Source organism: Leishmania mexicana, chromosome 32 (assembly GCF_000234665.1).
Source record: "Leishmania mexicana MHOM/GT/2001/U1103 complete genome, chromosome 32".
Lineage (NCBI taxonomy): Eukaryota > Euglenozoa > Kinetoplastea > Trypanosomatida > Trypanosomatidae > Leishmania > Leishmania mexicana.
Genome location: NC_018336.1, coordinates 1,121,780 through 1,148,199, shown reverse-complemented (window position 1 = coordinate 1,148,199; position 26,420 = coordinate 1,121,780). Strand labels below are relative to the sequence as shown.

Below are 26,420 nucleotides of genomic sequence, written 5' to 3'. Positions count from 1 at the left end.
CAGACACACAAAAATGGAAAGTATCATGCAGAAGGGCACTTTTTTTGCGCTCGTTGTTTCTCCGCCGGTCCAGCACGCCTTTTCGTCCCTTGGCTGCTGACGGTGCCGGTGCGCGTATCTATGCGGGTGCGTTTACTGCCGCCAGTGCGGGAAAGAGGTGGAGTGAGAAGGCGGGACAGCGGAACGGAGAAGGGTAGAGGGCGGGAGGGGAGGGGGGGGGGACAACCCAGGAGGGGCGCAGGAGGCATGAGAGGGAGGAGAGGTAAAAGTGCCCCCCCCCCCTGGCAGCAGCTTCTTGCAAGCAAGTACACGCACGCACATCAACACAGGCGGGCAAAGTTGAACGTGGACGATTCGCGCTGCCTTCGTTGAGCCAGGAGGCTATATGCGTGTGTGCGTGTGCGTGTCTTCGTCCAGTGGAGAGCGCAAGGACGACGAAAACGGTGGAGAGGGGTGTAAGGGGGAGAAAAAGGGAGCGAGCGGGTACCTATTATCTTGATAGTCCCAGGATATGTTCTGCACACACACACAGACACACAAACACGCACAGACAGACAAAGAGATATGAATCACTCACATCGCGGTGTGGGTTCTTCCAGCTCCACTTCTTTCTACTTGCCTGTACGCTTGTGTGCAATGTGTGTGTCAACTCATCTCAAGGTGGCTGCGGAGTTTAAAATCGACCTAAGGGATAAGGGAACGACCAACAACAAAAAAATGTATAGAAAAGCCACACAAGAGGAGATTATCACACCAAGAACTCACAAGGACACGCCACCTACGCTCACCATCTTTCGTTCTCTCCCTCTCCCTGTCTTTCGTCAAGCCACACAACATTACGAAACAACAAGCAATCCTCAAAGTTGCGGACGCTCGCTCGGCCCTCCTAACGTGATCGCTGTCTCCACCCTACGAGGGAGATGTCCATCAACGTCGACACGACCGTAATGCGGAACACCATCAAACATCGGCAAGTTATCCTACCCAACCAACCACCACTGCCAATCACTGGCCACCAATACGAAGCAGGGAGAGAGAGACGCTCAAAACCATAGCCCTCACCGTCCCCTTCCACCCTCCCCCTACTCCTCGAATACACGCACACACACATAGTGCTGAGTCCCCCCTCCCCCTTCACTGCGCCTCTGAGTCGTTTTCAATGTAAACGCCTACGCTCACGCACCGGGAGGCACAGAAACGTCAGCAGCAGCTGCGACCCCTCCAGCACCGCCATCACTGCCTACGGGGTACGCCTTATTGCGAAGCATTACGTACGAAAGCGAGAAAGGGAGGGCTACACCCGTACGTACGTACGTACGTACACACACACACGCACACGCACAGAGGTGTCCAGGTATTCCTACGCATGCGTTGTCTTTTCCAGCACCTCCGCCTTCGCACCGCCATCTCCTCTTCGTCCCCTCCCCTTCCGTCTCTCCGTTTCGACGGCACAAACAGAAACGCGCGCAAGAGAGGGGTTGACGTGTGGGAGAGGGAGAGAGGGTGGCAGACCCTGCACAGCGGATATGCTTCGCCACTGCACATCTGTGTGCGCGCCTACTCCTGCGTCCAGATGTTCTTGCAGTCTAGACAGGTAATGTACTTCGTCGTCGGCTCATCAGCGCTGCGCGTCTGCTGCTCGTAGAAGGTGCAGTGGCGCTTGCCGCAGCGACCACACTTGAAGAGGGAGGTAATGTTGAGCATGGCATTGTCGGCAGCCTCGATCGCCTTCATTTTTTCCTGAATGCGCTGCTCCTGGCGCGCCTTCTCGCTCTTGGTAGTGAACACCTCGTTCGGCTGATCCAAGTACTTCTTCGGTGTCCACTCGCCAGAGAGCAGGTTATCACGAATGAACGAGAGCTCCTCCTCGCGGAGCCGCAGCAGTAGCATCTGACGCTCATCGCGGTCGGTGATTTCAGCCGCCAGCTTTCGGGCCACCTCGTCAATGACGGTGTCGTCGTAGCGTGTCGTGCTCAAAGGACTGTCAAGGAGCTGGTAGACGTTGTCGTAGAACGTCTTGCGCTGCGTCGGAGCCACATCACCAGAGCCCACGCCGGCCGCTGCTCCTGCTCCAGCTCCACCTGCTGCGGTTGCCGCGGATGGCGACACGCTGCTCGCAAAGGCGCTCTTGCTAGGAACAGCTGGAAACGCTGGCTGCTGTTTGCTGAGCGGGCTAGAGGGCTCTGCTGCCGCCGCTGCCGCAGTCGCACGGGTAGCCGGCACAGGCAACTGGCTTTGCTGCACGCTACGGATGGCCGCGAGGGTCTCGGCAGGCAGGTGGCGTGCCCAGAACGAGATCATGGCGCGGGCAAGGGGCCACAGCGGTTTAAGCACCGGCTGGCTCAGTACTGACCCGACGGCAACACCGATCTTGGTGTCCTCCAGCTCCGTCAGGTAGACGTCCACGCCGTCTAGCTGGCAGAGTCCCGCGCGCACCGCCGTCAAGTCTGCCGCTGCCACCGCTGACGAAATCTTGTTCGACAATTCGTGAAGTTCGTCGCTGCGCAGGTGGTGGTACCCAAAAACAGAGCGCGAGGCGGCAGCGCCGCCTCCATAGGCGCTCGTGTCATCGTCGCCCATGTCGCGAGCGCGCTTCGCCGCAGCACGGTTGACGACCGCGGCACCCGCGCTCCCAGCGGCACCCGAGCCGCCGGCTGGCACCTTGGCGCCACCCACTATGGCAGACGCCGACTTCAGCGGGTTGGCCTCCGCATCGGCGCAAGCGCAGCGGATCGATGCCTCCAGCTCAGGGTTGCCCGTCACTGCCTTCTCCGACGACGTTTCGAAGAAGCAGATATTCGCGGCGTCGGCGTGGCTGTTCAGCTCGTACAGAGTCGCCGGCTGCTCCACGCCAGCGTAGAACTGCACCGCCAGGTCGAAGCCGGGGGTGCGAGTGCCCACTTCCTCGTCGCTGAGCACGCGCGCTGGCCACCAGCCGTCTCCTTCTATGTACACCCATACACGATCACCTGGGCAGTAGCTCTCCATGGTGAGCTGAAAGGGAATAGAAACAGGAGAAACAGCTGGTGACGCTGTTGATTCCACGGCCTCCGTGGCTGCAGGTCGTGTCGTCTTGCCGCTTATAGGACGGTGTGTGTGAGCACCCCGGTGCCCACGTCCCTGAGCCTGTGTGAGTGCGGCTGTATATGTTCGTGGGGATGGATATCGTATGTGTCCACGCACGGCCAACACGCGAGCTCTCACGTTCTTCCGAGAGGCGGTGGGAAGTTCTAGATGACAGGGCAGAAGCGTGCGCGCAGCGAGAGCGTGCGGCGAAAAAAAGCAGGCAGCTCCAGGTCATGGTAAACGACCCGTGTGCAGACACGCAGAGACGCAACGGCATGCGTTGCGCGCGCGGCAGTTTGTGGGGTCGGGGGTGCATTGTATGTGCAGTTCAGGTTAAAGGCGGAGTCGAGGCGTCAAGAAGAGGTGAGGCAAACCAGGAGGAATATCCGCCGCAGAGGGCAACAGAGAAACGGAGCAGCGCCACCACGTGTAAATGCGCGCGTACACCGCCAGCGATACCGACGCTTTGATCAGCTCAAGCAGGGCACGCAGCCATGCAGCGAGCCATGCAAGAGGGAGAGACACCCGTATTACCGCACACGGTTGAAACATACCAAAAGTGTCTCGTACACAGGCGGCACCGCCTACTTTGTCTGCCCCCACCTCACCCCTCCTTCCACTGCCTTTTCTTTTCGCTTCATAGCCAGTTCGCTAGCAAAGAAAACCACACGCACACGCGCAGGCGTCCATGTGCAACCCTAGATGGGGCGCAGGTGCCACTGCCGCCATGACGTCATCAACGATGCACAAGCCTCTCGTGTGCTTGCCACTCCTTTCTCGTTCGCCTGTTATTGGTTAGCTCACTGCTTTGCATTCGTTAAGCCGACTCAAGAGCACTCACACACACACGGGTACACAGGCCAGGTCACGTGCCAGCGCGCGTCAGCTCAGCATGCGCACCGGCACCGCGACTGTGACGCATAGAAACGTGTACGTGCGTATGCGTCAGTGCGTGTACAAGAGCCAACGCTGTCTTCGTCTTCCTCCTCAAGTTCCACTACTACGTCCGTTGACACATGCACCCACAGCAAAGACGAAATAAAAAAAAAACGAATTCACGCGCGTGTGCGTGCTGCGAGAAGACAGGTGATGGCGGATGCGCTGGAGGAAAAGGGACACGAAGGGGGAGAGAGGGAGGCAAAGAAAAAGAGGGTGCGCACGTCGCACGCCACTCTCCCTCCTACTCCCCCCCTCCCCCCCCCCCCACACATAGACCTCTCTGTCTCTGTCCCCTCCCCCCGCCAACAGAGCCGACACACACGCCCATCCCCGCACGCAGGCACACACACACACACGCACACCCGAAGACTTCCCTAAGATGCCACACGTTCACACCTCCATTTTGGTGCTGCCGACGGCGCTCTTTTTGCCCATAGATTTTTTTCTCATCTTACTTCCTCTGGCGCACAGCCGCGCTCTCAGCGCTAGTAGGAGCAAGACCAGAGGAGCAACGCCACCTCATCTTCAGCGCAAGTGGGTGCGCTGGTGAGTTATGGAGAGGGAGGTGCTTGCAAAGCGGTTGGGCGAGGAGACGGGTCTGGCAGACGTTGATCACCCGCTTTAGTAGTTCGGGTTCACCTTGTGGTCAAGGGCAATGGCCAGCGGGCTGTTCGGGTAGATGGGCGGGTACACAGAGCGGCGACCAGCCATGACCGCCATCAGGAAGATGAAGAACGCCTGCGTGACAAAGCGGGCATCCTGCAGGAAGCAGCCGATGCTGTAGTTCTTGTAGTACTGGCCGGAGGCGATGTAGCGGCACTCCTCAAAGAAGCGTACAACGCGGTAGCTCATGAGCTGGCGCTGCTCGCGCAGGAAGCGTTGGCGGCTGACAGTGGCGACATCAGCACCAGTAGCCTCCTGCGCCTTGATCCACTCCGCCATGGCAGGCTCCATGGACTGCATCTTCTTAGCCGAGTGGCCCTCGATCTTGTGGGCCATGTTCATTAACGGGTCCACGACCAAGCGCTGAAGCACGCTCGACGACTTCTTGACCATCACTGCCTGGGCGGAAGAGGACATGATAGGCAAAGTGAAAGTTGTGGTACGAAAAAGAGGGAGGGTTTGAGCTACCTAGTTAAGTAAACGGAGGAGTGCTACCGTAGGCAAGTTGGCGGAGTGGGGGCCGTAGGTACTGGTGGGATTCGTAATTGAAAGAGGATGGAGAAGAAGTACCTTTCTTGAGTCGACGACGTGGCCGCAAAGCTGTATGGATGCACATCCCGAAACGCGCGCGAACAGCGAGGAAGGGGAGGGGGGGAATAAGCCGGACCCACTCGGACAGGACGTGAGACGAGGAGAGCGGGGAAGGGGCAAGTGCAGCAACCCTCAGTCGCATCCGCTGTAGTAACGCCGCGCTCTCTGAGCCGCCGGTGGGGTGAGGAACTGTTTTCTCTCCTACACTGGCTGTTGTGGCGGCCACTCAATGTCAGCCTTCTCCTCTCCAACCCCTTTTCACAAAACACTCCGCATTGCAGAACACCCGCTGTACCAAACAATAACATTACTGGCACGTCCCCCCCCCCGTATCCCGGTGCGCCTCGCCTGGTCTTCGGCTCTTCGCTTCCAATCCACACGCCACACACACATACACACACATACATACACACAGGCACTTTTTTTTTAAACAACGCGGCGTTTTCTTCTTCGTTGCCTCCGCTCCTCTTGAACGCGCTATACCAGAACAGCGCAGCAAGTATACGCGCGCATGCCCAACTACATGGACACCGCAGAGCCACATGAGCCTCCGCTACCCCACCTGCCCTCTTCCCTGCTTCCCCTTCTTTTTTTATCGGTGAGAAAAAAAATGGGGCACCCGGCGGCGCTTCGGATTCCCGCAACGGCGGGTGACACGCAGTGGCAGCACGAGGCGCAGATGGTGTGCTGCCCCGCCCCCGCCAGAGCCCCCACCCCGCCTGCTCTGCCTACCGAGGGCGTCCGTTCTGGCGTTGTGCCCGACATGCCACGCGAGATTCGCGCATCGCTCGCGCTGCATCGGCTTCCGCCGTCGGGTGGCCGCGGCTGCCCTCCCGTGCCCCTTCGCAGCGGCAGGCTCTGGGGTCTCCTCGCGAGCGGGCGCATGCCTATCCACGGGCCGGGTGGGCGGGTGCCGGTGGCATGGCGAGAGCGCCCCGAACGGCACCACCGAGCCACCCGGCGCCCGCCGCGGAGGGGCACGGCGTCTTTCTACGGGATGCGGCGGCGTGACGCGGCCGAGGGAGTAGCAGGACGCGCAGGCAGGGTGGCGCAGAGTCTCCGAGGCGCCGGGCCTGCGGCTGGCCGGCCCCCTCCCTGGGCTTACCCGGCATGCGCCCGGGCCACCCCCTGCTACCCGCACAGCGGACGCCACGGCCCCCACCCCCTCGAGCCGGGCCTTGGCCGCGGCCGGTCTGCGTCAAGGTGTGCGGCGCACCCATGTGTGCGGGGCGCGCCCACCGCGCAGCACGTGCCCGAAGAACAAGCGATGAAGGGCAGGGAGGGCCCGGTAGGCGCGTGACCTCGATTCGACGGCGGACGGCGCGCCCTAGAGAACGAGGACGTAGCCGATGATGTGGCGGAGGCAGGCGAGCTGTGGTTGTGTAGGCGTCCATGTGGTGACGTGTTCAAGCTCGAATATAATATGAAAGGGAAAACAAACTTCACGTCTGTCTTTTTCTGAAAGATATGCTCTTCGTGATGAGCGGCACGCATAGGCGAAGTCATGTACGGATGACCATGCATGCAGTCGCGACGTGAGGGTGGCGCGCGTTTTCAAGCATGCCATATAGGATGTTTGATCTCGCTGCTATGCGTGGTATGTGTGGAACACCTACTAAGTCGTCGTCGATCGCCCTTGCTCGGCACGGTAAGCGGCTTACTTGGCCCCTACCGGGGCATGCAGCTTCTCCTGCATCTTCTTGCGCAGTTTGTTCTTGGCCAACACAAGGTCATTCGGCTCACAGATCAGCTTCGTAACGATGCCGATACCTTTGGTGCGACCTTCGCGGAAAATTAATCGCTGTCCCTCTTTCATGTACTCGGGACGGTAGAGAAAGTGGAAGCGCGCGAGAGACTTGTCACCGGTGCGTAGCACCTCCTGCGCAACGTAGGTAATGCGAGCCGACTGCCGCACTGTCGTGGAGTGAATGACTGGTTCGTAGTTTGCGGTGATCGTCGTTGAGTGGTAGAGGATGATTATCTCTGCCTCGAACTGCCAGAACGACTTAGGCGAATGAGCAGCGTCGACCAGGACGTTGCCTTTCCGAATGGCGCTACGCTTTTCCTTCTTGAGACACAGCGCCGCATCTGTTCCCGCCTCGGCGGCGAGGGAGTCGACGCCTTTGATGTGAATGGACTTGATGACCACAGGGCGGAAGTTCCCAAAGCCGTCTGGCCCCAGCAGCACCGTTTCGTTCACGCGGAAAACGCCCTGTGTGATGATGCCCCCCACGACGGTGCCGACACCGGTGACAAAGAATGTGCTGTCAATGATCATCTCCTTTGGCATGCTGCGTGCCTGCCGCCAGTCCTTCCGAGTCGGGAGCAAGTTAAGGAATTGCAGCACGTCAGGGATGCCAACACCGGTAACGTTGCTGACTTCGAAGATCGGGGTAATGCGGTCATGGCGCAGGTTCTTGGCTGCAAGAGTCACCTCGTCATGTCGCCGCACCGGGTAGGGAAGCTTGCGCACGGTCGGAATCTTAAGCAGCCTGTGGATGTTCGATAGCGTCTCATCATGGATGTTCGACGGGGTTGCATCGATACGAGTGACGACAATGAAGAAAGGCAGCTTCAGCGCCAGGCACAACGCCAGATGTTCCTTCGTCATCCGCTGAATGCCGTTGTTGGCGCTGATGACAATGCACGCGTAGTCAGGCATGTTGCGCGTCATGCCTAACACAGTTGTCTTCAGGTACCGCTCGTGCCCAGCCAGATCGTACAGCGTGACCACCTTGGAGCTGCGTGCGGCGAGCTCCTTCGTAGTGCATTGACGCATTGTGTGGGCCCCACTGCCGCCCGCTGGACTATGTGTCGCGCCGGAGGCCGTTGCTGCGGAGGCCATCAGGTGCTGCGCCACCTCCGATGGCGCCAGAGGTCGCAGCTCCGCCTCCGTGCGGTGCGGCTGCAACAGCGCGTAGTTCACTACCCCACCCTCGGCAGAGAACCCCAGATGGTTCTCGCTGATACTGGATGTGCGGCCAGTCATGACCTCCTGCTTGTGCTTGAAGACGAAGGCACGCGCCAGCCCACGGCCATCATCACAGCAGCCGCGGGTGAGCACGGAGGTGAGAGTGCTCTTACCGCTGTCCACGTTCCCGCACATGGCCAGACGCAACTCGAAGAGTGCAGCCGGAGGGCATCGACGGCGAAGCAGGAATTCCTGCGCCACCAACGTTGTGGTCGGGGACGAGGAAGCAGCGGTGGGCGGCGACGGTGCGCCGGCAGTCGTCCTGTTGCCCCCGGCGTTGGAACTCATCGGGGCACCAGGTGCACCTGTCGCCCCGTGCAGCAGGTGCAACTCTCGCGGCTCCATCATTACCGACGCACACCCCAGCTCGGCCACTTCGCAGTTCTGCTTAAGCGTCTCCACCTTGCTCGCCAGCCCAGCCCGGTCCCGATCGCTCAAGAGAAAAAACGTCTCGCCTTGACCGTTGTCGACGGCGAGGCGGACAGCATCCACGGAGATGTCGGCCTCGCCAAGGGCAGCAGGCGATGACGAGTCACCACCGCCGTTCGACGATGCCCCCGGAGACGCCGTCGACAAGGTCTCAGCAGTAGCGTTGGGATCAGCGTATCTGCCGACTCTCTGCAGCGCACCCTCTCGCCACCACCCCTTCGTCGCCATGGCGGACGCCTGAAGCTTCTTGCGCAAACTGGCGACGAGAGCAACCTTGTTGTTCATGATGCTTGCAGCGCCACGCTTCGCGTTCAGGGCCTGTACCAGAACTTCCACATGCTCCACCCACAGTGGCACGTGTGATGCCACCCATTTCTTATCGCCCAACTGCTTCAGCTGCGCCAGGGCGGCTTTGCTAGCCTCGGCTTGGCCGTCCCAAAAAACTATGACGACGAGGCACAGTAGCAGCGGCTGCTGCTGCTCCGCGCCGCTTGTGCGACGACGGTCATTGACCTCCTGTTGCGCCGCCAGCGTGCTCGCTATGAGCGCCATGGGGATGTTCTGTGTCGGCGACGCCGTATCTGCACTGGCGACGCCAACACTATCACCAGCTTCCTGCGGAATGGCGGCGGTGATCACCTCGTCAATTTCATCCTTCAATCCCTGCCGCACCGCATCGGACGCCACCCATTCCGCGAAGGGCTTCTCCGCCTGCGGCTCGTACAACACGATGCACAGCGCGTGGGCCTCTCCCGCAGCCATCCTTTCTGTGCCCGTCTGTGCGTGGGCGGCCCACACACGAATTCAGCTAGAGTCCCGCAAATGAAGAGGAGTACAACGCGAAGGGAAAACGACGACCCGCAACGCCTCGGATGAAAAGCTGCTGCTGCACACGCTCACCCCAAACACCAAAGCGAGATCCGCGGGTCTGTAATAGAAGAGAGAAAAACAGGGGGGGGGGGCGGATGCGATGCCACGCTACGCGGGGCTACAAGAGTGGCAGCACACGTTGCGCCCTCCTCCTTCGCTTCCTCCTCTCCTTTCCCCAAAGAAAAAGGCACGCCGCCACCACACCTGGAACACAACAGGATGAAGTAGTTTACGCCTGACCGTTCCAGCACAAGTGGCGGCGGCAACAGGAGACGCTACGTCCCACGAGACAAAGGGGAAGACTCGCACGTGCACTAAGCGGGAAAGTAATAAGGAGAGTAGGGAATGATGAGAACGTGCGCGTGTGAGGCGTGGGAAGGCGGCCCCTCATGCGGGGCTCTGAGATTGTAGTGAGCGTGCACGTGTGTGCAGAGCAGTCACGTGCAGACGAAGAGAGACCAACCGAGAGAGAGAGACAGTGACGCACAAGCCCAATGCCACATGAGTGTGTAATGCCGCTGAGTCACGATGAAGGCTTCCACGCTCGCTGACACGGAAGCGAAACTGCTTTTTTTTTGCCCTTTCGCGGTAAGGTCTTCGCAAACACGTGTGCTGGCAAGAGAGGGAGAGAGCGTGAGCGAGAACGAGCACGAGGAAAACCATGTAAATGTACATGTATGTATTTTTGTACGGAAGGTGGTGAATAGAGAGGGTGCGGAGCGAGCTCCGTAGCGACAGCTGCGCGAGCCACACCAACAGCCCCCCCCCCCCCCCCCACACACACACATACACACGGTGGGAGAGATAGAGAGCGAGGGTGGGGAAAATAAGAAGGCGTATCGCCATCTCTATTTCATTATCCAACAGATCGGCCGGGAGCTGCTGGCGCGATGGCGCCACGGCCGGGGGGGGGATTCTCACTTCCTTTTTCTGCCGTGACAAAACACATGTTCTTCCGGTGCTGGGTGTGCTCGCGCGATAGCGCACGACGACCCCCCTGCCTCCCACGCATGATCCCTCGCGTGTTTGCCGTGGTGTGTGCGCATCCCACGTTCCTTTTCTGTTCACGTGGACTCTTGCACGTGTCGACTGTCTCTGCGTCCGCTGACGTGATGCTTCGGGCCATAAAGGGCTGTGCTTCAGCCCCTTAAAAACGACACACGCACACGTGTGTGGTCCAGCATTCACGCACCTCCCTCCTTCCCGCCCCAGCACACGGGTCTGCCACAGAGCCTCGACACCAAACGCCTCTTGCGCTGCCGATGTCTTCCTTTTTCGGGTGTGCAGGTTCCACTATTCGCGACTCCCTATGGGCCCCCAACCCTTCTTTGCTCCAAGCCCTCGCACCGGCGAGCTGCACTATGCACATGCACCCTCTTGCGCATCAGCGACGCTGATTGCGGTCATCCCCGGCATTTCCGCTGCCGCCGCTGCTTCCACCGGCAGCCCCAGCGCCAGCGCCACTGCTGCTAACGCCCAAATAGGATAGAGCGGGATCCTCAAAAACAAGCTGCCGCACAGTTCCGTTGGCGTAACCCACCAGGAAGGTCGGCACGTCTGCGTTTTCTTGATGCAACGCCGTCACTGGACAGCTGGTTGTGCCAGCGCCAGCGGGGATTGCTGACGTACCGGCAGCCGCCGTCGCTACCGCCGCATCCTGCGGCCCTGCAAAGCCAGCTGCAGTGACCGCTGCTGTCGGCGCCGCTGCGCCGCTGAAAAGCCGGGTGTGGAATTCAACCATGGCGATCTTACCAGGGGCAACCGTGTGCGGCGGCAGCCGCGTCGTGCGCCATGCAGAGAGGCTGCCGTCCCTGTGCCCGGTAAGGAGTACCCCCATGCCAGCAGCCCATTCACTTGTTTGATAGAAGGCGACGGCCGTGATGTCTGCCATGCAGAGCACAGGGCGGCTGACCACCACGCCAACATCACCGTTATCGTCCTCGAGCGTGACAGTGCCCACCGGGTGGAGGGAGTTTGGCGACGGCAACGTGCCCGCGCCAAACTGCTCACCGTTGTTGTCGAAGAGCAGCAGCGAGCGGGCGGTTACGAGTGCCACGTTGCCCGAGATGCTGTCAATCGCGACGTCCACGACGGTGCGCGCTTCGGTAGCGTCGGCCGTCATCTCCCTAGTCGGCGACATCAAGGCGCGCGCCGGCGTCGGTAGAAGCTGCTCGACTTGTAGGCGACACACAAAGCAGCACCCGCTTCGCTGCACGCGCCATAGAATGGGCTCGTCGTCGCCGCCGGAGTTGGTGATGGTGACGGCGCGATGCCTCCTCGAGTCTAGCGCGATCTTTGTAACGGGTGAACGGTGGTAGCACAGCGTCCCGCGCACGTGGAGCGCGCCATCGCCGGTGTCGTCGGGAAAGAGGCAGTACACCGCGCCGGTGCTGATGGCAACAAGCAGGACAGACTCACGCGGGCCAACGGCGACAGCGCTGATGCGGGAGCTGCTCTCGTCCCGCGGATGAAAAGAGACGGCGGAGTGAAAGGCAGCCAGGTCGGTCGTGTAGCGCATGAGCTGCGCCTCACGCTCATGCCAGCACAGGTAGTAGTCCGTGTCCGCCACGGGCACGAGCTGGGCGTACGCACACGCGAGTTTCTTGGAGGTACGCAGCATGCTGAAGTGTAGCACGGCTTCGCTGCTGAAGCCAAACATCTCCGTCAGCGCCGAGGGCGGTGGGTGCTGCAGCACACTGCCTGGCGGGTCTCGCAGCAGAAACCAGGTCTGGGTCGCGTCCACTGCATGAATCAGCATCCAAACCACCTTCGGCGCCTCGCGGTAGAACGCTTGCGTGTATGTCTGCCCGCTGGCGAAGGAGCCGGAGGAGAGCAGATTGCTGGAGGTGACCCCAACCTGGCTTCCCGCCCCTGCCGCCGCCGCTGAGCCGCCACCGCCGCTGCCGTGGCCGTCTGAAGATGCCATAACGCCGCCGCCAACGCCCAGGAGACTGCCGTCCGCTGGCGAAACCTTCACAACAGGTGCCAGCTCATGATGAGAGGGGTGACGCTCCTGGAAGAGCTGCAGCGGCGTCTGACCGAAGTTGTCCACCTCGGCAATAATGACATCGCACTCGTGGGGCGTCTCGGCGTTTTTCAGCGCCTGCACCACCTCCTCGCCATACGTCATGCGCTGAAACACGTTGTACCGCTCCAGCGCGAGCGGGCCACGCCGACGCACACCGAAAATGAGGTCGATCCACTGGTGCAGATGCGCGACAACGTAGGGACACTCCAGCGCGTAGCGCATCACGGCAGTGAAGACCTGGCGTGAGTTCTTCGCCCACGGAGGGAGCCGCACATCATCGACTGCCTGGCCGTCTGATTTGGTGCCGAGGTTAAGGTGATCTGCATTGGCCAGGAATCCGCTGTTCACGTAAAATTCCGGGATGAGCTCCTTGCAGTCCGCCGGCCCTGTCACACACGAGGTGAACGACGCGGCGACGGAGTCGAACAGCCGCATAGCGAGGTCGAAGTCGCCACCTTGGAAAAGGCGCGCGTAGGTTGTGAAGGGCTGCACCCGTATGAGAAAGTAGAGTACGCCACCGCTGGTGGAGTAGTGAGTGCCGTGGTGGAACGGGTAGAACTTGCCGGTGTCCGCGTCGCACAACTCGCGTGTGCCCTCGAAGAGCCGCGCGACAGTGGCGCGCCGTGACTCCGTCTGCGCCCCCATCGGGTACGCGAAGTCGCGAAAGGTCGAGGCAGCTTCCAAGTCGAGCGTGGCACTCGTGTAGTCGGCCAGCACCCACGGAAAGACGGGGTACTGGTTCAGGTCGCGGTTCGTCCGCCCCGCCGCCTCGTTCAAGAAGCGAAGGTATTCGTAGTTCGAAAGTGACCCCGTCGCCCACCGCACCAGGCGCGCCCTCATGCTCGCCGCTCGCTGCCCTTCGTCCATGAAGGTGCACTGCTGGGTACCCACGACGTTTTTCAGCACCTTGATGAACTCCTTTCTCGCAGACGGGTTCATTGACTGCTTCGCGTCCACCACCGACAGCATTGGGCCGTTGTCGTAGTAGAGCTGCAGTTGCACAGCAGTGTCGAGGTGCATGTAGTGCAGCAAGCGCACCGCGCGGATAGATCTGACCAAGTAGGTCCAGTAGATGTTCTGGTAGTTACAGCCCATCACTTGCCGCACCGCGTGTGCAACACGTGTGCCGTCTTGCTGCTGACGGCGCTTTGTCGACTTGTCAGAGAACAGTTTCTGCAGTTGCCTTGTCATCGACGCCACGCTGAATGGATTCCTGCGCGTCGACTTTGCCAGGGGCCACTTGCTGTCATTGGAAAGGCTGCCGACATCCTGGTGGTGGCGAAGAGTACTGTTGGTGTTGATGCTCGACTCGCTGGCCGCGCTGCGGCTGTGCGCATCGTCGTCGTCAACTTCGTTCTCGCACAGGATGATGTCTCCGGCCTCCGTCACGCGTGAGAAACCAATCACCTTTAGGGTCACGTTCGTAAGCAGGATGAGACATGGAGTGGTGTGGATACCGTTGATGCGGAAGCCGTTACTGAGAAAGCGCACCGTCTCGTGCGGTGCCACCAAGTAGCGCAGCAGCGTTATCGCGGACGGTGTGAGCGTGATCGGCAATTCCCTCAGCCCCGCAGGGAAGGCCTCATCGCCGATGTACGGGCGGCAGTGGGTGCTGAGGGGTGGCACCAGCACGGCGATGTGGTGGACGAGCTCCTCGCATTGCGCAGCATGAACCAAGTCGTTCTTCGGCGGATGCTCTTCCATTGCCTTTGTTGCTTCCGATCCCGCTACCTTGTCAACTATCTTGATTCGAGGTAACGCGCTATGGGCGCTCATCGGACCTCCATCCCTCCCCTCCGCTACATTGGTGTTGCTGGCGTCGCTACCGCCGATGTGGCCGGGTGTGCCACATGCCGTCGTGACTCTCATTGCCGTCTTTTCCATGGGCGTCTGCGAAGCGCGCCTTCCGCCCCATCGCACCCCTTGCAGCGCCCCATAGTTCATCTGCGGATCCATGAAGTGGTAAAGCGTGTCCTCTGCACTGTCACCGGCGTTGATTCGGTTGGCAGTCGTTCCGGCAATCGCACTGCTGTCGGCCGCCGTCCCATTCGCTGTCACCAGCTTGCGCCACGGCGTCGCGCGCGACATCGTGTGGTTCTCGCGCAGCGCCCACGTGGAGGAAAGCAACCAGTGTAGCTGCGATGAGTCTACGTGCGGTGTCGTGGCCACAAAAGAGGAGAAGCGGGACGTGTACGCCACACGCAGGGCAGCGCGCCGATAGCGCTCCGGCACCTCCATGGCCTGTCTGTATTGGCCGTCGAAGGTCTTGATGCGCTTAATGTACTCGCTGCGCGTCTTGATGCTGGCTTTGAAAGCAAGGTCTGTCTTGGCTTTCAGGCGGCTCGACATGAGTGTGTCGATAGAGGAGAACTGGTCGATGCAGTATTGCTCAAAGGTCGCGCAGCACTCGTCCTCGTTGTTCAGAGAGAAGACCATGAGGAAGTCGTCGTACAGAGACAGGCGCTGCGTCAGCGTGCGCACCGTCAGCGCCTTCTCCAGCTCCTTCGTGCCGGCGTAGGTTTGCACAAGGTGGCGAAAGATGAGCGTAATAAGACGCTTGCGGTGGCGCGCGTCGGCGTCCGGCATCCACGCCGGTGGGAGCGACACAAAGACGCGGTACAGTACCCGGAGCAACGACTCCAAGACCCCCTTATGCTTCCACCCGCGACGCAGCACCAGGGTCGACAGCGTGTAGACGCTCTCGATAAGGCTGACGCTGGCGTCCTGCGTTGATGGTCGATTCAGAACCGCGATGCACGCCCGCATCACCTGCCGGCTGAGCTGATCCACGTACCGGTTCGGCCACCCCTGGCCCAGCACGAGCAGGGTCAGAAAGAAATGCGTCGTCATCGGGAGGTCCAGCACATTGATAGCGAGCATGTCCACAATCAAGTCTGTGAAATGGCTTACGTTGAACAGAAACACGTCCGAGTAGGCACTGGTAGCCGTGGTCACGCTGCTGCCTCTGTTTTGAGGCTGCTCGTTGCCAGGCCCAGCACTCACCGTGCCGGGGAAGCTCTGCGGCAGTGGTGCAGGGTACCACACCAGCGACGCCCCTGAGTTCGTCGAAACATGCGTCTGCGAAGGCACCATTGGTGACAGAGGTGCGCCACCGTGCTGTGAAGAGCACGCCCCTCCATCGTCACTGCCTCCAGTACCAACAGCGCCGATGGGAAGAGTGCGTCCGGCCGTAGAGGAGGATACCGTAGATGGCGGCACGCCTGTCACGAGAAGGGCGGCAGATGCTAAAGGCACCTTGGTGGAAAGCCTCCCGTCGTTGTCAAACATCGACGCTCCTGCACCGGCAGTGGTGGTCGACCCGGTAGCTTCTGAGAAAATCGAAGTCCGGCGCCCCAGCAGCAGCGGCGACGCATTGCTGCTCGGTGCATGCCTGATCGCTGTTAATGCACCAAGCGGCGATCCGCCAAGCCCGGCCATCGGTGCCTTGGCGGAGACGGCCCCCTTCAAGGATGAGGGCGCCTGATCGTCGTTCGGGACCTGCACGAGATCCCGGTCTCTCTGCTCCTTCACCGCATTGCCGACGCACAGCAAAAAGTAGCGCACGAGTGTTGTCGCCGAGTCGCCAGCCGCCGCCTTGGCGGAGACGATGAAGAGGAGCTGAAAGAGAAACCCGCCGCATGAGCCGTAGGTGGGACCGCCGATCCAGTTCGGCATTGGTAGCGTGTCGAGGGAAGACCGGATCAAGGTGCGAAGGATGCTAGCAGCGCCACGGCGCATCACTTCGCCTACAGACTCGATGATGCGCGCGATGCTCATGGCATACACATCGGAGAGGCCGTGACCGCGCAGGGGGGCAAGCACGCCTGGCAGATTCGAGAACGACACGAGCGGGGTGGAGACCGTCTTCTTCGCGTCAGAGGCAGTGGAGGGCAGCGTCGGCGAGGCCGACATTGGATTCAAGCTAGACGACACCGTGGAGCTATGGCTAGACAACGAGGCCGCCGCAGACGACACAGAGGAGGTGTCATCATCGTCATCACGGTTGCCACCCGCGTCTGGTTTCACTACCGAGGCTGTGTTTGAATCCCCCGTCCTCACTGTCGCCGCAGTTGCCGTTGGCGCCGCTGTCGGTGTTATCCCTGTCACAATCGCTGTAGCTCCTGCGGTAGCGCTACTGCCGATCTCATCCACCTGGGTTCCCGTGTATGTGTGCTGCGGCAACGCCCTCTCGCGCCGCTCCAGTGACTGGGGCGGCAGCCGTAGCTCCCTGTGAGGCTTCGGCTGCTCATGAGTCAACGTGACGCGCGGCAGCCCCACGACGTCAAAAGAGCCGTTCGTAACGATGCTCGCATCGCCATCCTCGACGGTAGCGCGACATCGGGCCTGGGCTGCGGCGCTCTCTACGTCGGCGTCGTCCAGCTCCTCGCTGCGGGGTGTTAAGCTGGGATTCGGTGACTCCAATACGGTCATCTTGTCCAGCTGCGCCGATGACGATCCTGCACTGCGGAACGTCATGAAGACGGGGCGGGCAAGGCGTCGTAGCACTGTCTCTGGCAGGCCTGACAGCGGCAGTGCCGGTTCTACCTCGGCCTCATCGCCTTTTTGTGCGCTGCCTCGGTCGACGCTGCCGGCAACCGCGCTGCTGTTGCTGCTCGATCTGTGATAAGGCCCCATCGGCTTTGTCGCAGTGACCACGGCCGAGTCAGCGCTCGACGTGCATCGTGTTGCATCGAGCGAAGGAGATCCCATGCAGTCACCCGGCAGCGCCTCCACCCCCTCCCAGTCCCTATCCGTGTCTTCCGCAGACTCAATGCCGTCGTTCGCTGGTGGGCTCGCAGCCGGTGAAACGGATGTCTCTTTCGCCTCCTGCTGCTGTTGTTGCGGCAGCGGCAGCGGCGGCGACTGAGGCTCATCCGCTGTCGTCGGCGTCGTGGCTGCTGCAGCAGGATCCGTCGCCGCCACCACCCCAGGCTCTCGCGCCGGCGCAACCGCCATCGAGCGGACCATCTGATCCCACATGTCAAGCTGCTCCAGCAGCATGGCGCGCGAGATGTACGCCACCAGCGAGCTCAGCGCCGCCGTCTGCATTGGCGAATTCACAAGCAGATAAAAGTAGTTCGACATGGACGCAAAATGGTGCAACATGCGGATGCAGAACAGCGTCCCGGCGTGGCGGCGGCTCAAGTCCACCTCGTATGGAAGTGAGTGAGGTGTGAACACCCATCGGCACCGTCTCACCTGCAGTGAAAGCCATAGCAACACAGAGACCCGCAGCACTGAAAAAGCGCGTCGGTGCTTGCTCGAGTGCACGCGCAATGCGGGCATCTCCTTCAAATGGGCATCGACCGCGTTGACGGAGGCCGCCATGGAGGCCGCCGCGCCATCGCCACCAGCGCAGTTGTCGGTGCCACGTGCCGCTAAGGGTAGGTGATGGGGCATCGGGTACGCACTCAGCGGGCATACGACGTGTGCGGTGGGGACGTGGCACGTTCGCCCGGGAACATCATCGGCGCCGCGACCGGCCAGTGGGCTCGTCGGCGACGAGGCTGCGGCGGTAAACCCGTGTGCCGCCGCTGTTGCTGACGCCTGCGGTGTTGAAGGGGCTGACATCCCCGCTGTCGGAGGGGGCAGCAAGGGTGGTAGATCAGCCCACATTTCCGGCAGCAGCACCGGAGGTTTCCACTGTGAAAAGTCGCCAGAGTCACCGGCGCCGCTGCTGCTGTGGTCATCACCGTGGATGCTGAACACGGTGGCGGGCGGCATCACAGGACGGGGAAGGCCTACAATGTCGTCGAACGGTGTTTCATCCAGCGGCAGATCAGTCGCGTCTCTGCAGCCACCATCGCCACAGCTACTAGTGTGACTGCACCCAAGCTCGCACGCGTCACGCAGAAACTGTGACTGAGGCGTTGGTAACACTACGCTAGTCGCCGCGCCATCATCCTCGCCACTGCACACGCCGATCGTGGCGCCAACACTGACCGGACTCGTCGACAAGGGATCTAGCGGCGCGCGACTGTGGCAGCCGGAGACGAAGGACGCGTTTGCCAGTCCTCCAGCGCCGGCGACGCCAGCGGTGACCCACACTCCGCTGTTGCAGGCGAAGCTCACGTTTTGGCTGCTGCTGCTCATGGCTCCACTGCTGCGCCACTGCCCGTGATGGGCAGGGGTGAGGATGGGTGTTTCGACTGAATAGACGCCGGCTTCAGGGATGCGGTTGGCGTTCAGGAGTGCGCGGTATCGGCGTACCCGGATGAAGATCATGAGCCGACTACACACGCGCACGAGGCTAAAGTAGCGTCGGACGCGGTACGAGAGCTTCTGCTCGTCCTGCAGCACCGCTTGTGCCTTCAGAAGATGCCGCCACGGCGACTGCACAATACGGTGAAGGTGTATGATGATCAGTTGCACGAAAATAGGTGCAACGAGCGCGTTCGGCTCCGGGCTGAAGGTGCTCAGCAAACTGTCCAGCTGCTGCCGAAGTGAGTGCCTGCTAGAAAGGAGGTCGATGTGGCGAGTGGCACCCACTGTGAGCGCCAGCAATAGCAGAATGAGGTCTTCGTGCACCGCATGCTCCGTCAGCAGTTCGACGACAGCGGACTGATGCTGTGCGACCTCCTCCTGCAGCACCGGGTTGTGCTGGACGGCCGCGAAGAAGATGCGCGTCGCGTACACCACCGCCGCCGGGTCGGCAAAGCGCGACGTGCACACCGCGTACCACGGCAGGTCGATCGTGCGCGACAACGCCAATACACAGGGGCTTTGCGAAGAGCACTCCACCAAGCTCGACAGCAGCAGCGTAGTCAAGTGATTTGCCGTGCGCAGTGGAATCTCTGTTCCGCGAGTCAGGGACCCCATTGCCGGCAGCTCGACCTTGACCTGGGTGTTGCGCCGGCTGCTCACTGTCATCTCCTCCGGCGTCAGCAACGCAATGAGGGAGATGAAGATCTGCACCAGTCCATCCTCCATGTCACATGCCACGACGACTTGTTGGGCTACCTGGACCACGGCACGGCGCAGCAGCAACGATGTTCGCGCGGCCACCCCGATGAGGCTGTGCAGTAGTCGATCGATGAAGCGATACGGCGACACAAAGCGCGCGTTGTGCTTTGCGTAGCGACACTGCGACGTGTGAAAGAGGCGGCGGACTCGCTGCAAAAGGTGCAACGCTGTGTCTAGCCGCAGCGCAGCGTAGAGGCCGACGTCGCCCAGGATGTGCTCAAAGACGAGCCGGTTGATGACCACCCGGTGTTCTTCGTCGAAAATGTTGATGTGCGCGGAGGCGAGCTCGAGGAGCTGGTCGCATGCGGTTTTCGTCATGTAGCGGGCCACGTCATTCGTCAGGATATGGGCGAAGAGCACGTACGTGCGCGGGTCGAGCGTCACCGCGAGCGTGGTGCGCTGCACACACTCTAGAATGAGCTCCAGGAGGCCTTCCAGCTGCGCCGAGGATGTGACAAGGTGCATCCAGTCCAACATACGCACAATCCCGCCGCGGGTCGCCCACAGTAGCGGGTAGTCCACCCACGTTTTTGGCGGGGTCGCGTAGCGGCCGACGAGCTTCGCGATTACCGGGAAGCCGGTTGGGTAGGCAAGCACATTCCGCAGCATGCCATCCTCGTTCTCGAACGGCACAAAGCGGGCCATTCGAGCAGCAGAGGCCGACCACGCGCCACCATAGTCAGGGGCCTTGCCGCCCTTGAAGTCGCTACTCAAACCCGCGGTGATGCTATTGGCTCTTCCAGGCGAGAGTCCAGCCACGCCGCTGGGAGCGGTGGACTGCGACTTCGGGTTCATCAGCATTCCTAGTCCGCCGACGCTCAGATTGAGCGCGCTGCCGATGGAGCCTGACAGTGGAGCGCCGCCGCCAGCGCCCATGTGGCGCAACAGCGTCACCTCTTGAGGGATGCCCTCCTTCAGTATCTTGGCAGGAAAAGCGCTCGGGCATCCACCACTCATCGTCGCACCCCGAGTGCCATCACCGCTCGCGAGCTCCGCTTCTACCTGCGATCGGCTCAGCGACTGCGCCCAGAGCGCAATGTCGCCCATCGAAAAGAGCGGCGAAGCGTCAGTGCCCAGCGACGTGGCGTAGTGGGGCACCTCATCCGTGCAGCCGACGTTCACGCGCACCTCCGCACCTGCGGCGAAGTACGGGAACGCTGTGGTACCCGCCTTGAAGCCGCTGACGTAGACATCCAAGATGTGCGTTGTGCACAGGACGGCGCAGACGTGCACCCACGTCTGTGGGCTGAAGTTCTGCAGTGCCTGGCTCTCGTTGATCGTGACGCGCCGTCCATCGTTGATCGTCAGCTGCATGCTGTCCCCGCCAAAGACAAAGAGGGAGGCGACCATGCTCGTGTCCTGCAGCGGAGCAGTCGCACCGCTGCCATCGCGGAGGACGCCATGAAACTCGAACAACGGAATTGTGAGGTACAGCCGGTCAAATTTGAACCAGGCTGAAATGGTAAATCCCGTGTCTGGCCACAGCCCCACGCTCACCTGCACGCCGCCGTGCGACGTGAAACGGAGTCTGCTGCGCCGCGGCGCGCGCAGCAAGATTGGTTGCCAGAATTGATGCAGGTCCGCTGCGGTACCGGTGAAGGGCAGTCGCTCCTCCACGTGGCGTCCCGACAGCTCCAGGAAGGGAAGCATTTGGGACAGCCCATGATGGAGAACGAAGTCGGCAAGCCGCTCGGAGCGGACAATGCTCGTGCACTCCAGAATGCGGAGGACAACCTCGACAAGGTTTGTGAAGAGCTGGTCGCTGTGGCCCTTGGCGAAGGTCAGCAGCGACGGAAGCAGCTCCAGGAAGATGGGCTTCTCGGCCGCACAGTTGTAGAGGGCGACGCGGAAGTTGCCGATGACCTGCATCTCTGGGTAGTGTGCTCCCGGGCCGCCTGCGCTCGTGTATCCGCCATCGACACTGCCGTAGGTGCCCATGGAGGCGTCCAGGACCGCCTGGGTGACGATGATGAAGTACTCCATGCCCTCCAACTTCTCCAGCCGCTCCGCGACACTCGCGATGAAGTTCGTGCTCGACAGCTGTGCCGGCTTGCAGTCGCCAGACTCGAAGGCAGAGAGGAACCGAAAGAGGTGCGGGATCACCTTCATAAAGTTAGGCGTTGACTGAGGTGCGTCAAGCACGCGGACGAGTACGCGTATGACCGCATCGACGCAGCCGCAGCGCTGCATCCACAGCCGCCTCTCCCGCCGAGCCACCGGCGTCAGCGCTGCCGAGGTCAAGTACGTCGATAGGATCGAAAGCGTCTGTGTGAGTAAGAAGGTATCGCTGTCCAGAATTACGTCAGCGTACAGTGGATACACAGATGGAATCTCCAGGGAGCGTATCATGCACTCGCGGCCGAGTCGTGAGAGGTTGCTGTCGTGGCTCGTGAAGAGGGAGAGCACTGTGGCCAGCCCGGCAGGGGAGAGCAAGTCTTGCGAGCGGCCCAGCAGCACGCTAAACACCAAGCTGAGTGCCTCGACGGTGTTTCCGCACTCCACCAAGCCGCCATCGATGCCTAATACAGTCGTGAGACCACCGAACTCGGTCGAGCCCAAGAAGGGCCTGTTGAGAGGGAAGTCGTACAGGTCCATCTCGGCGGCGCTGAGACCGATGCCGCTGCTCTGGAGCTGTGAGCCGGCACGTAACATAGACCTTGCTGCGGCTGTCGGCACTCCCAGTTCCGTTGCTGCCGCTGCCAAGCGCGTGGTGTTCGTGGTCGACAGCGTCGCCAATGACGGGGGTATGACTCCAGCGGCGCTGTTGGCCGCGGCAAGCCGTGACGTGCGGTGAGCATTGGCCCAGTCCGCAGAGAGTCGCGTCGCGGTCACTATCGGTGCGCCCGGCACTCCGACGCCAGCGGCGTTGCTGCTTTGAACCACCGTGGCGGCGCCGAAGGGAGTTAGCATAAGTGTCGTGCTGCTGTCCTTCGGTAGCGACCCCCGCGCCACAGCGCGGTTCATGAGGTGCAGCAGCACCTCCATTGCGTGCCGGTCGATGTCTTCGTCACACTGCGCGCTAACAAGGCCGAGGAGCCACAGGACAACAATGCGTGTGAAGGAGCACTCGAGGGCGACGCCAAGCGGGGCAACACCGTCGGCGCAGTAAAAGTAGAGCGGCAGCTCCGTTAGCGAGGCCACGTCGCTCGTCAGCGGTATCACACCGAGTATTTTGAAGGTCTGCTCAAGCGCCTCGATAACCTTCGGCGCAAAGGCGATGAGTTCCCGCTGCGTTAGGTGCGCACGGCTGTTCATGCTGCTGCTGCTACATATGCTATTGCTCACCTGCACACGCTGCAGTGGCGCCGACGCGGTCATCTCATCGATGTCTGACACGCTCTGTGGTTGCTCCTGCGCGCTGTTAACGTATGCATGCGAGAGGTCTTCGCGATCTGCTTCCACACTTGTGGACACCCCGCGCAGCTTGATGTTGTAATGCAGCTCGTGCAGGAGCAGGTTCAAGTAACTGCGAATGAGTACGCGGCCCTCATAGAGGCAAAAAACTTTGATGTCACGCAGTACAATGCTTGGGAGAAGCAATCCGGCACCGAGACGGACGTCGACACTCAGCTCGGCATCTGCCAGCACAAGGTTGAAGATGCGAACCAGCTCTCTCGCAAGGGCCATATACGACGGCACATCACGCCACGCCGAGTACGTTGGCCTCGTTTTGCACTTGCGTCGGTGATGACGGTGTTGGGTGCCGCCTTTCAGTGCACGGAGGCTGTCTTTCCCACGTTGCCACGCCGAAGAGTGGCTGCCACTCACGCCAAAGCTGCGCGTCAAGAGTAGTGAACCAGCAACACTGCCCTGGAGCAGCCCTTTCGCACTGCTGAGAAGATCACTGTCGTCGCTGGCGCCGCTGTCGCTGCGGCTGCCACTGCCCTCCATTTTGCTTTCAGCGCACGATGAGCCAGCGGAGGACCTCGAGGAGCCGCTCCACGAGCCCCGCTCCGCATTGTCGTCGCTGCCTTCATGCGCAGCTCCTCGCTTGAGGGCGACAGCGCCGCTGCCTGAACTTCGATTTCCAAAAAAGGATTTCAAGAAGGCTTTGGCAAAGCTTCCGCCGGCACCGGCCACTGTTTTCTTGTTGCCACCGCTATCTTCGCTCTGCCGATGGTGCTGCAGATTCGGGAGTCGCTGGCCGTGCCGCTGCTGGGTCGAAATGGCGCCGCCAAGAAGCGGCTCCGTACAGGATGGGGCAATGGTGCTGGGGTCGCCAACCCCGCTCCCGCGGACGCTGAAGGTCCCCATACCGATACGAGGGGAGCTGCAGCTGCCGGCGTTCTCGGCCAGGCCGCCATCAAGCGTTTTGCTGCAGCCCACGTCGTTTGCGATGTTCCGCAGGTCTCCAAAGCTTGAGGTGAAGAAGAATCTGTAGCCGGCGTCGAACACTGGCTCACACCCACTCGCACCCTCGCAGGTGCACTCACCTGTCGCTGCAGCACCAGTCAGGGATAAGAGTGGGTTGTGGAGTGTGTTCCCCACGTTGTCAGCACCAATGCCTCGGTAAAGCGAGGTCGTGTCCCCCGCCTTGGGTGCGCTGAGATTGCGCATTCGACTACCGCCAGTCGCGGCAGCACCAGAGCTGCGGTTGCGGTGCCTTTTCCCGGGTATTGCTTGCTCAGCCGATCGCGCATCAAGCATACAGAAGGAGTGCAATACACGAAAAAACGTCCGGTCGCACTCCAGCACACGCTCTGTCGCCGCGAACACCGCGCGCACGTCGGTCTGCAGAACCATGTGCACTATCTGTTGTGCCATGGACTCCCGCACCTGCGCAGTGTCCACTGCGCCGACCTTGCCGCTGTTTTCCACCGTCGCCGTGGTCGGAAACTGGCCTACCTCACCCATACCTGTCGTAGAAATGCGTGCTTCGCGGGGCTGCGTGGCCGGCGACGGTCCGCCGCTCACAAAGAATGAGCCTGGAGGCGGTGGCGTGCCCTTCCCGTCCACTTTCTTCACCTCTTTCACAGTCCCACTGTGAATCGAAGTCGCAGGCGCGAAAGAAGCGCTCGACAAGGATCGCGCCGGCTTTTCAAAGCCGATCCCTTCCATCAGTGAGAACAGCAGCTGGAACAGCACCACGATGTTTTCATACATTGCCACTACCTGCGACAGCGGTGGCGTCACTTTCGAGGCGCTCGCGGAGCTCGACCCCAACGCTAATGCCGCTGCCGCGTCGCGGACCTCGATGCTTTTCTTGCTGAGAAACAGCAGATTGCTGACGGTGGAGAGCACCATCCAGTGCCCGTAGTCGCGTGTCATGCGCATAACCTCGATCACGACGTCAAGGGCGGCGAAGAGAAGCGAGTCAAAGGCGTTCTCACGCCCACCAAGCAGAAGCGTCTTCAGCTGTGGCCGTGACAGCTCTGGCAGATCAAACGCCCACGACGTGCTCACGCTGTTAGCTGCGGTAGAAGAGTTCGTGGTGCGCAGCAACGAGGCCACAGTGGCGCTGCTTGCAGAGTCGCCTGTGCCCACTCTCGGAATTTGCTGCTGCAGCTGCTGCTGCCGAGTGAACGAAGCCGTGAGTGTGGTGAAGTAGCGTGTTTTGAGTTCGCCTGCGCCAGGTGGCCGCTGTGGGATGGGGCCCGCAAGCATCACGGTTCCGTCCAGCTCATCATAGGTGGTGACTCCGAGAGAGGTGTCGGCGCTGCTGTTATTGCAGATTGTGATCGTTGCACTTGTCTGCCGCGCAGAAGCGTCAGCGGCCGTGCCTTTGACGTTCTCCACGATGGGGTGCTCGTCCTCGTACGGCCGTAGAAGATCGCCTACTGAGATGCGCAGTTTGAGTCCGTAGAACATGTACGCGACACATGCCACCGGCTCCGAGTAAAGAAACGCCTTGGCGCACCCCTCGTGATCAGTGCAGCAGCCCAAAATGCAACGCAATGCGCCGTGAGTGGCGTAAACATAGGCGCTGGGGATCGCACCTCCGCTGAGGGCTTGCCGCGCTGCCTCGTCACAGAACCAAACGTAGATCTGCGACATCCAGGCTAAATGTTGGCCAGAGACGACCTGGTCGCAGACTGCATCGTACACCTTCAGCGCCGCACCGGCATTGTCGCAGCCGCCCGTGTCGCCAAGCATAGCAGTGCAGTTCTTGAGAGAGCAGAAGACTCGCAGAAGGAAGATCAGGCGATCCTGCGCGAGCAGAGCGACGTGGCGCATCCGGGCCTCCTTCCCGCTCCCTGCGACGGCGGCGAAGTTCTCACGCAAGAAGACCAGAAGCATGCGGGCCAGCTCCGTCAACATCCAGACTGGGTCACTTGTGACGTACGACATGAGGAACAGCTTCTGTGCGATGACGACACGACTCATTAGAAAGGCGAGCTCTGTCCACATCCGCTTCTCTGACATGCCGGTGCTCGCACCGACAGCACTGGCTACCGGCAGCGGTGCGGCAGCGCCGCTAGCTCCTTGCTGGCTTTGGTGCTCGCGGAGCACGGCCGATGGGGCCACCATCGTTTCCAACGCAGACTCACTAGAGGCGGCCGCCATCCCGGCTGCAGAGCGATCATGGCGCCTGTGTACCCTGTCGTGCTCGAGCAGGGTGCGGATAATATTGAACAGCTTCTCCACAAGGCCGATGTCACGCTCTGTGAGGGACTGCATGGTAAGCTACAAACGAAAAAGACGATAGGAGAAAGGGTGGACTGGGTGATGTGTAAAGCGGGGAAGGCAGAGACAGAAAGCGGAGCTCTGCCCTGAAGTCGCAGACGCTTTTGTTTCAGTTTCCGTGCCGTGTGCCCCTACCCCCCTCCCTCTCTCTTCCTGTTTGCCTCTCGCTCGCCTGCTCGGTGCCGCGGATGATCTCTATCTCTATCCTTGTGCCAGGACAGTACGTGAGCGCTTTTTGCGTGACTATAGCTGAGCTCACACATACACACACACCGA

General features: G+C 61.0%; 4 protein-coding genes across 4 annotated transcripts; all 4 read right to left on the bottom strand.

Annotated features, from left to right (window-relative positions):
- Window positions 1–1,557: 1,557 nt before the first annotated feature.
- Window positions 1,558–2,988, bottom strand: LMXM_32_2810 (transcription elongation factor-like protein; the record flags this gene model as incomplete). The annotated part of the gene is made up of 1 exon (XM_003878489.1): window positions 1,558–2,988. The coding sequence occupies one exon, from the start codon at window positions 2,986–2,988 to the stop codon at window positions 1,558–1,560; it is 1,431 nt and encodes a 476-aa protein (XP_003878538.1).
- Window positions 2,989–4,626: 1,638 nt separating this feature from the next.
- On the bottom strand, window positions 4,627–5,085 carry LMXM_32_2800 (conserved hypothetical protein; the record flags this gene model as incomplete). Its single annotated transcript, XM_003878488.1, has 1 exon — window positions 4,627–5,085. One exon carries the CDS (start codon window positions 5,083–5,085, stop codon window positions 4,627–4,629), a length of 459 nt encoding a protein of 152 aa, XP_003878537.1.
- Window positions 5,086–6,916: 1,831 nt separating this feature from the next.
- LMXM_32_2790 (GTP-binding elongation factor tu family protein,putative) lies at window positions 6,917–9,421 on the bottom strand (the record flags this gene model as incomplete). The annotated part of the gene is made up of 1 exon (XM_003878487.1): window positions 6,917–9,421. One exon carries the CDS (start codon window positions 9,419–9,421, stop codon window positions 6,917–6,919), a length of 2,505 nt encoding a protein of 834 aa, XP_003878536.1.
- Window positions 9,422–10,913: 1,492 nt separating this feature from the next.
- Window positions 10,914–26,138, bottom strand: LMXM_32_2780 (conserved hypothetical protein; the record flags this gene model as incomplete). Its single annotated transcript, XM_003878486.1, has 1 exon — window positions 10,914–26,138. One exon carries the CDS (start codon window positions 26,136–26,138, stop codon window positions 10,914–10,916), a length of 15,225 nt encoding a protein of 5,074 aa, XP_003878535.1.
- Between the last annotated feature and the right edge of the window lie 282 nt (window positions 26,139–26,420).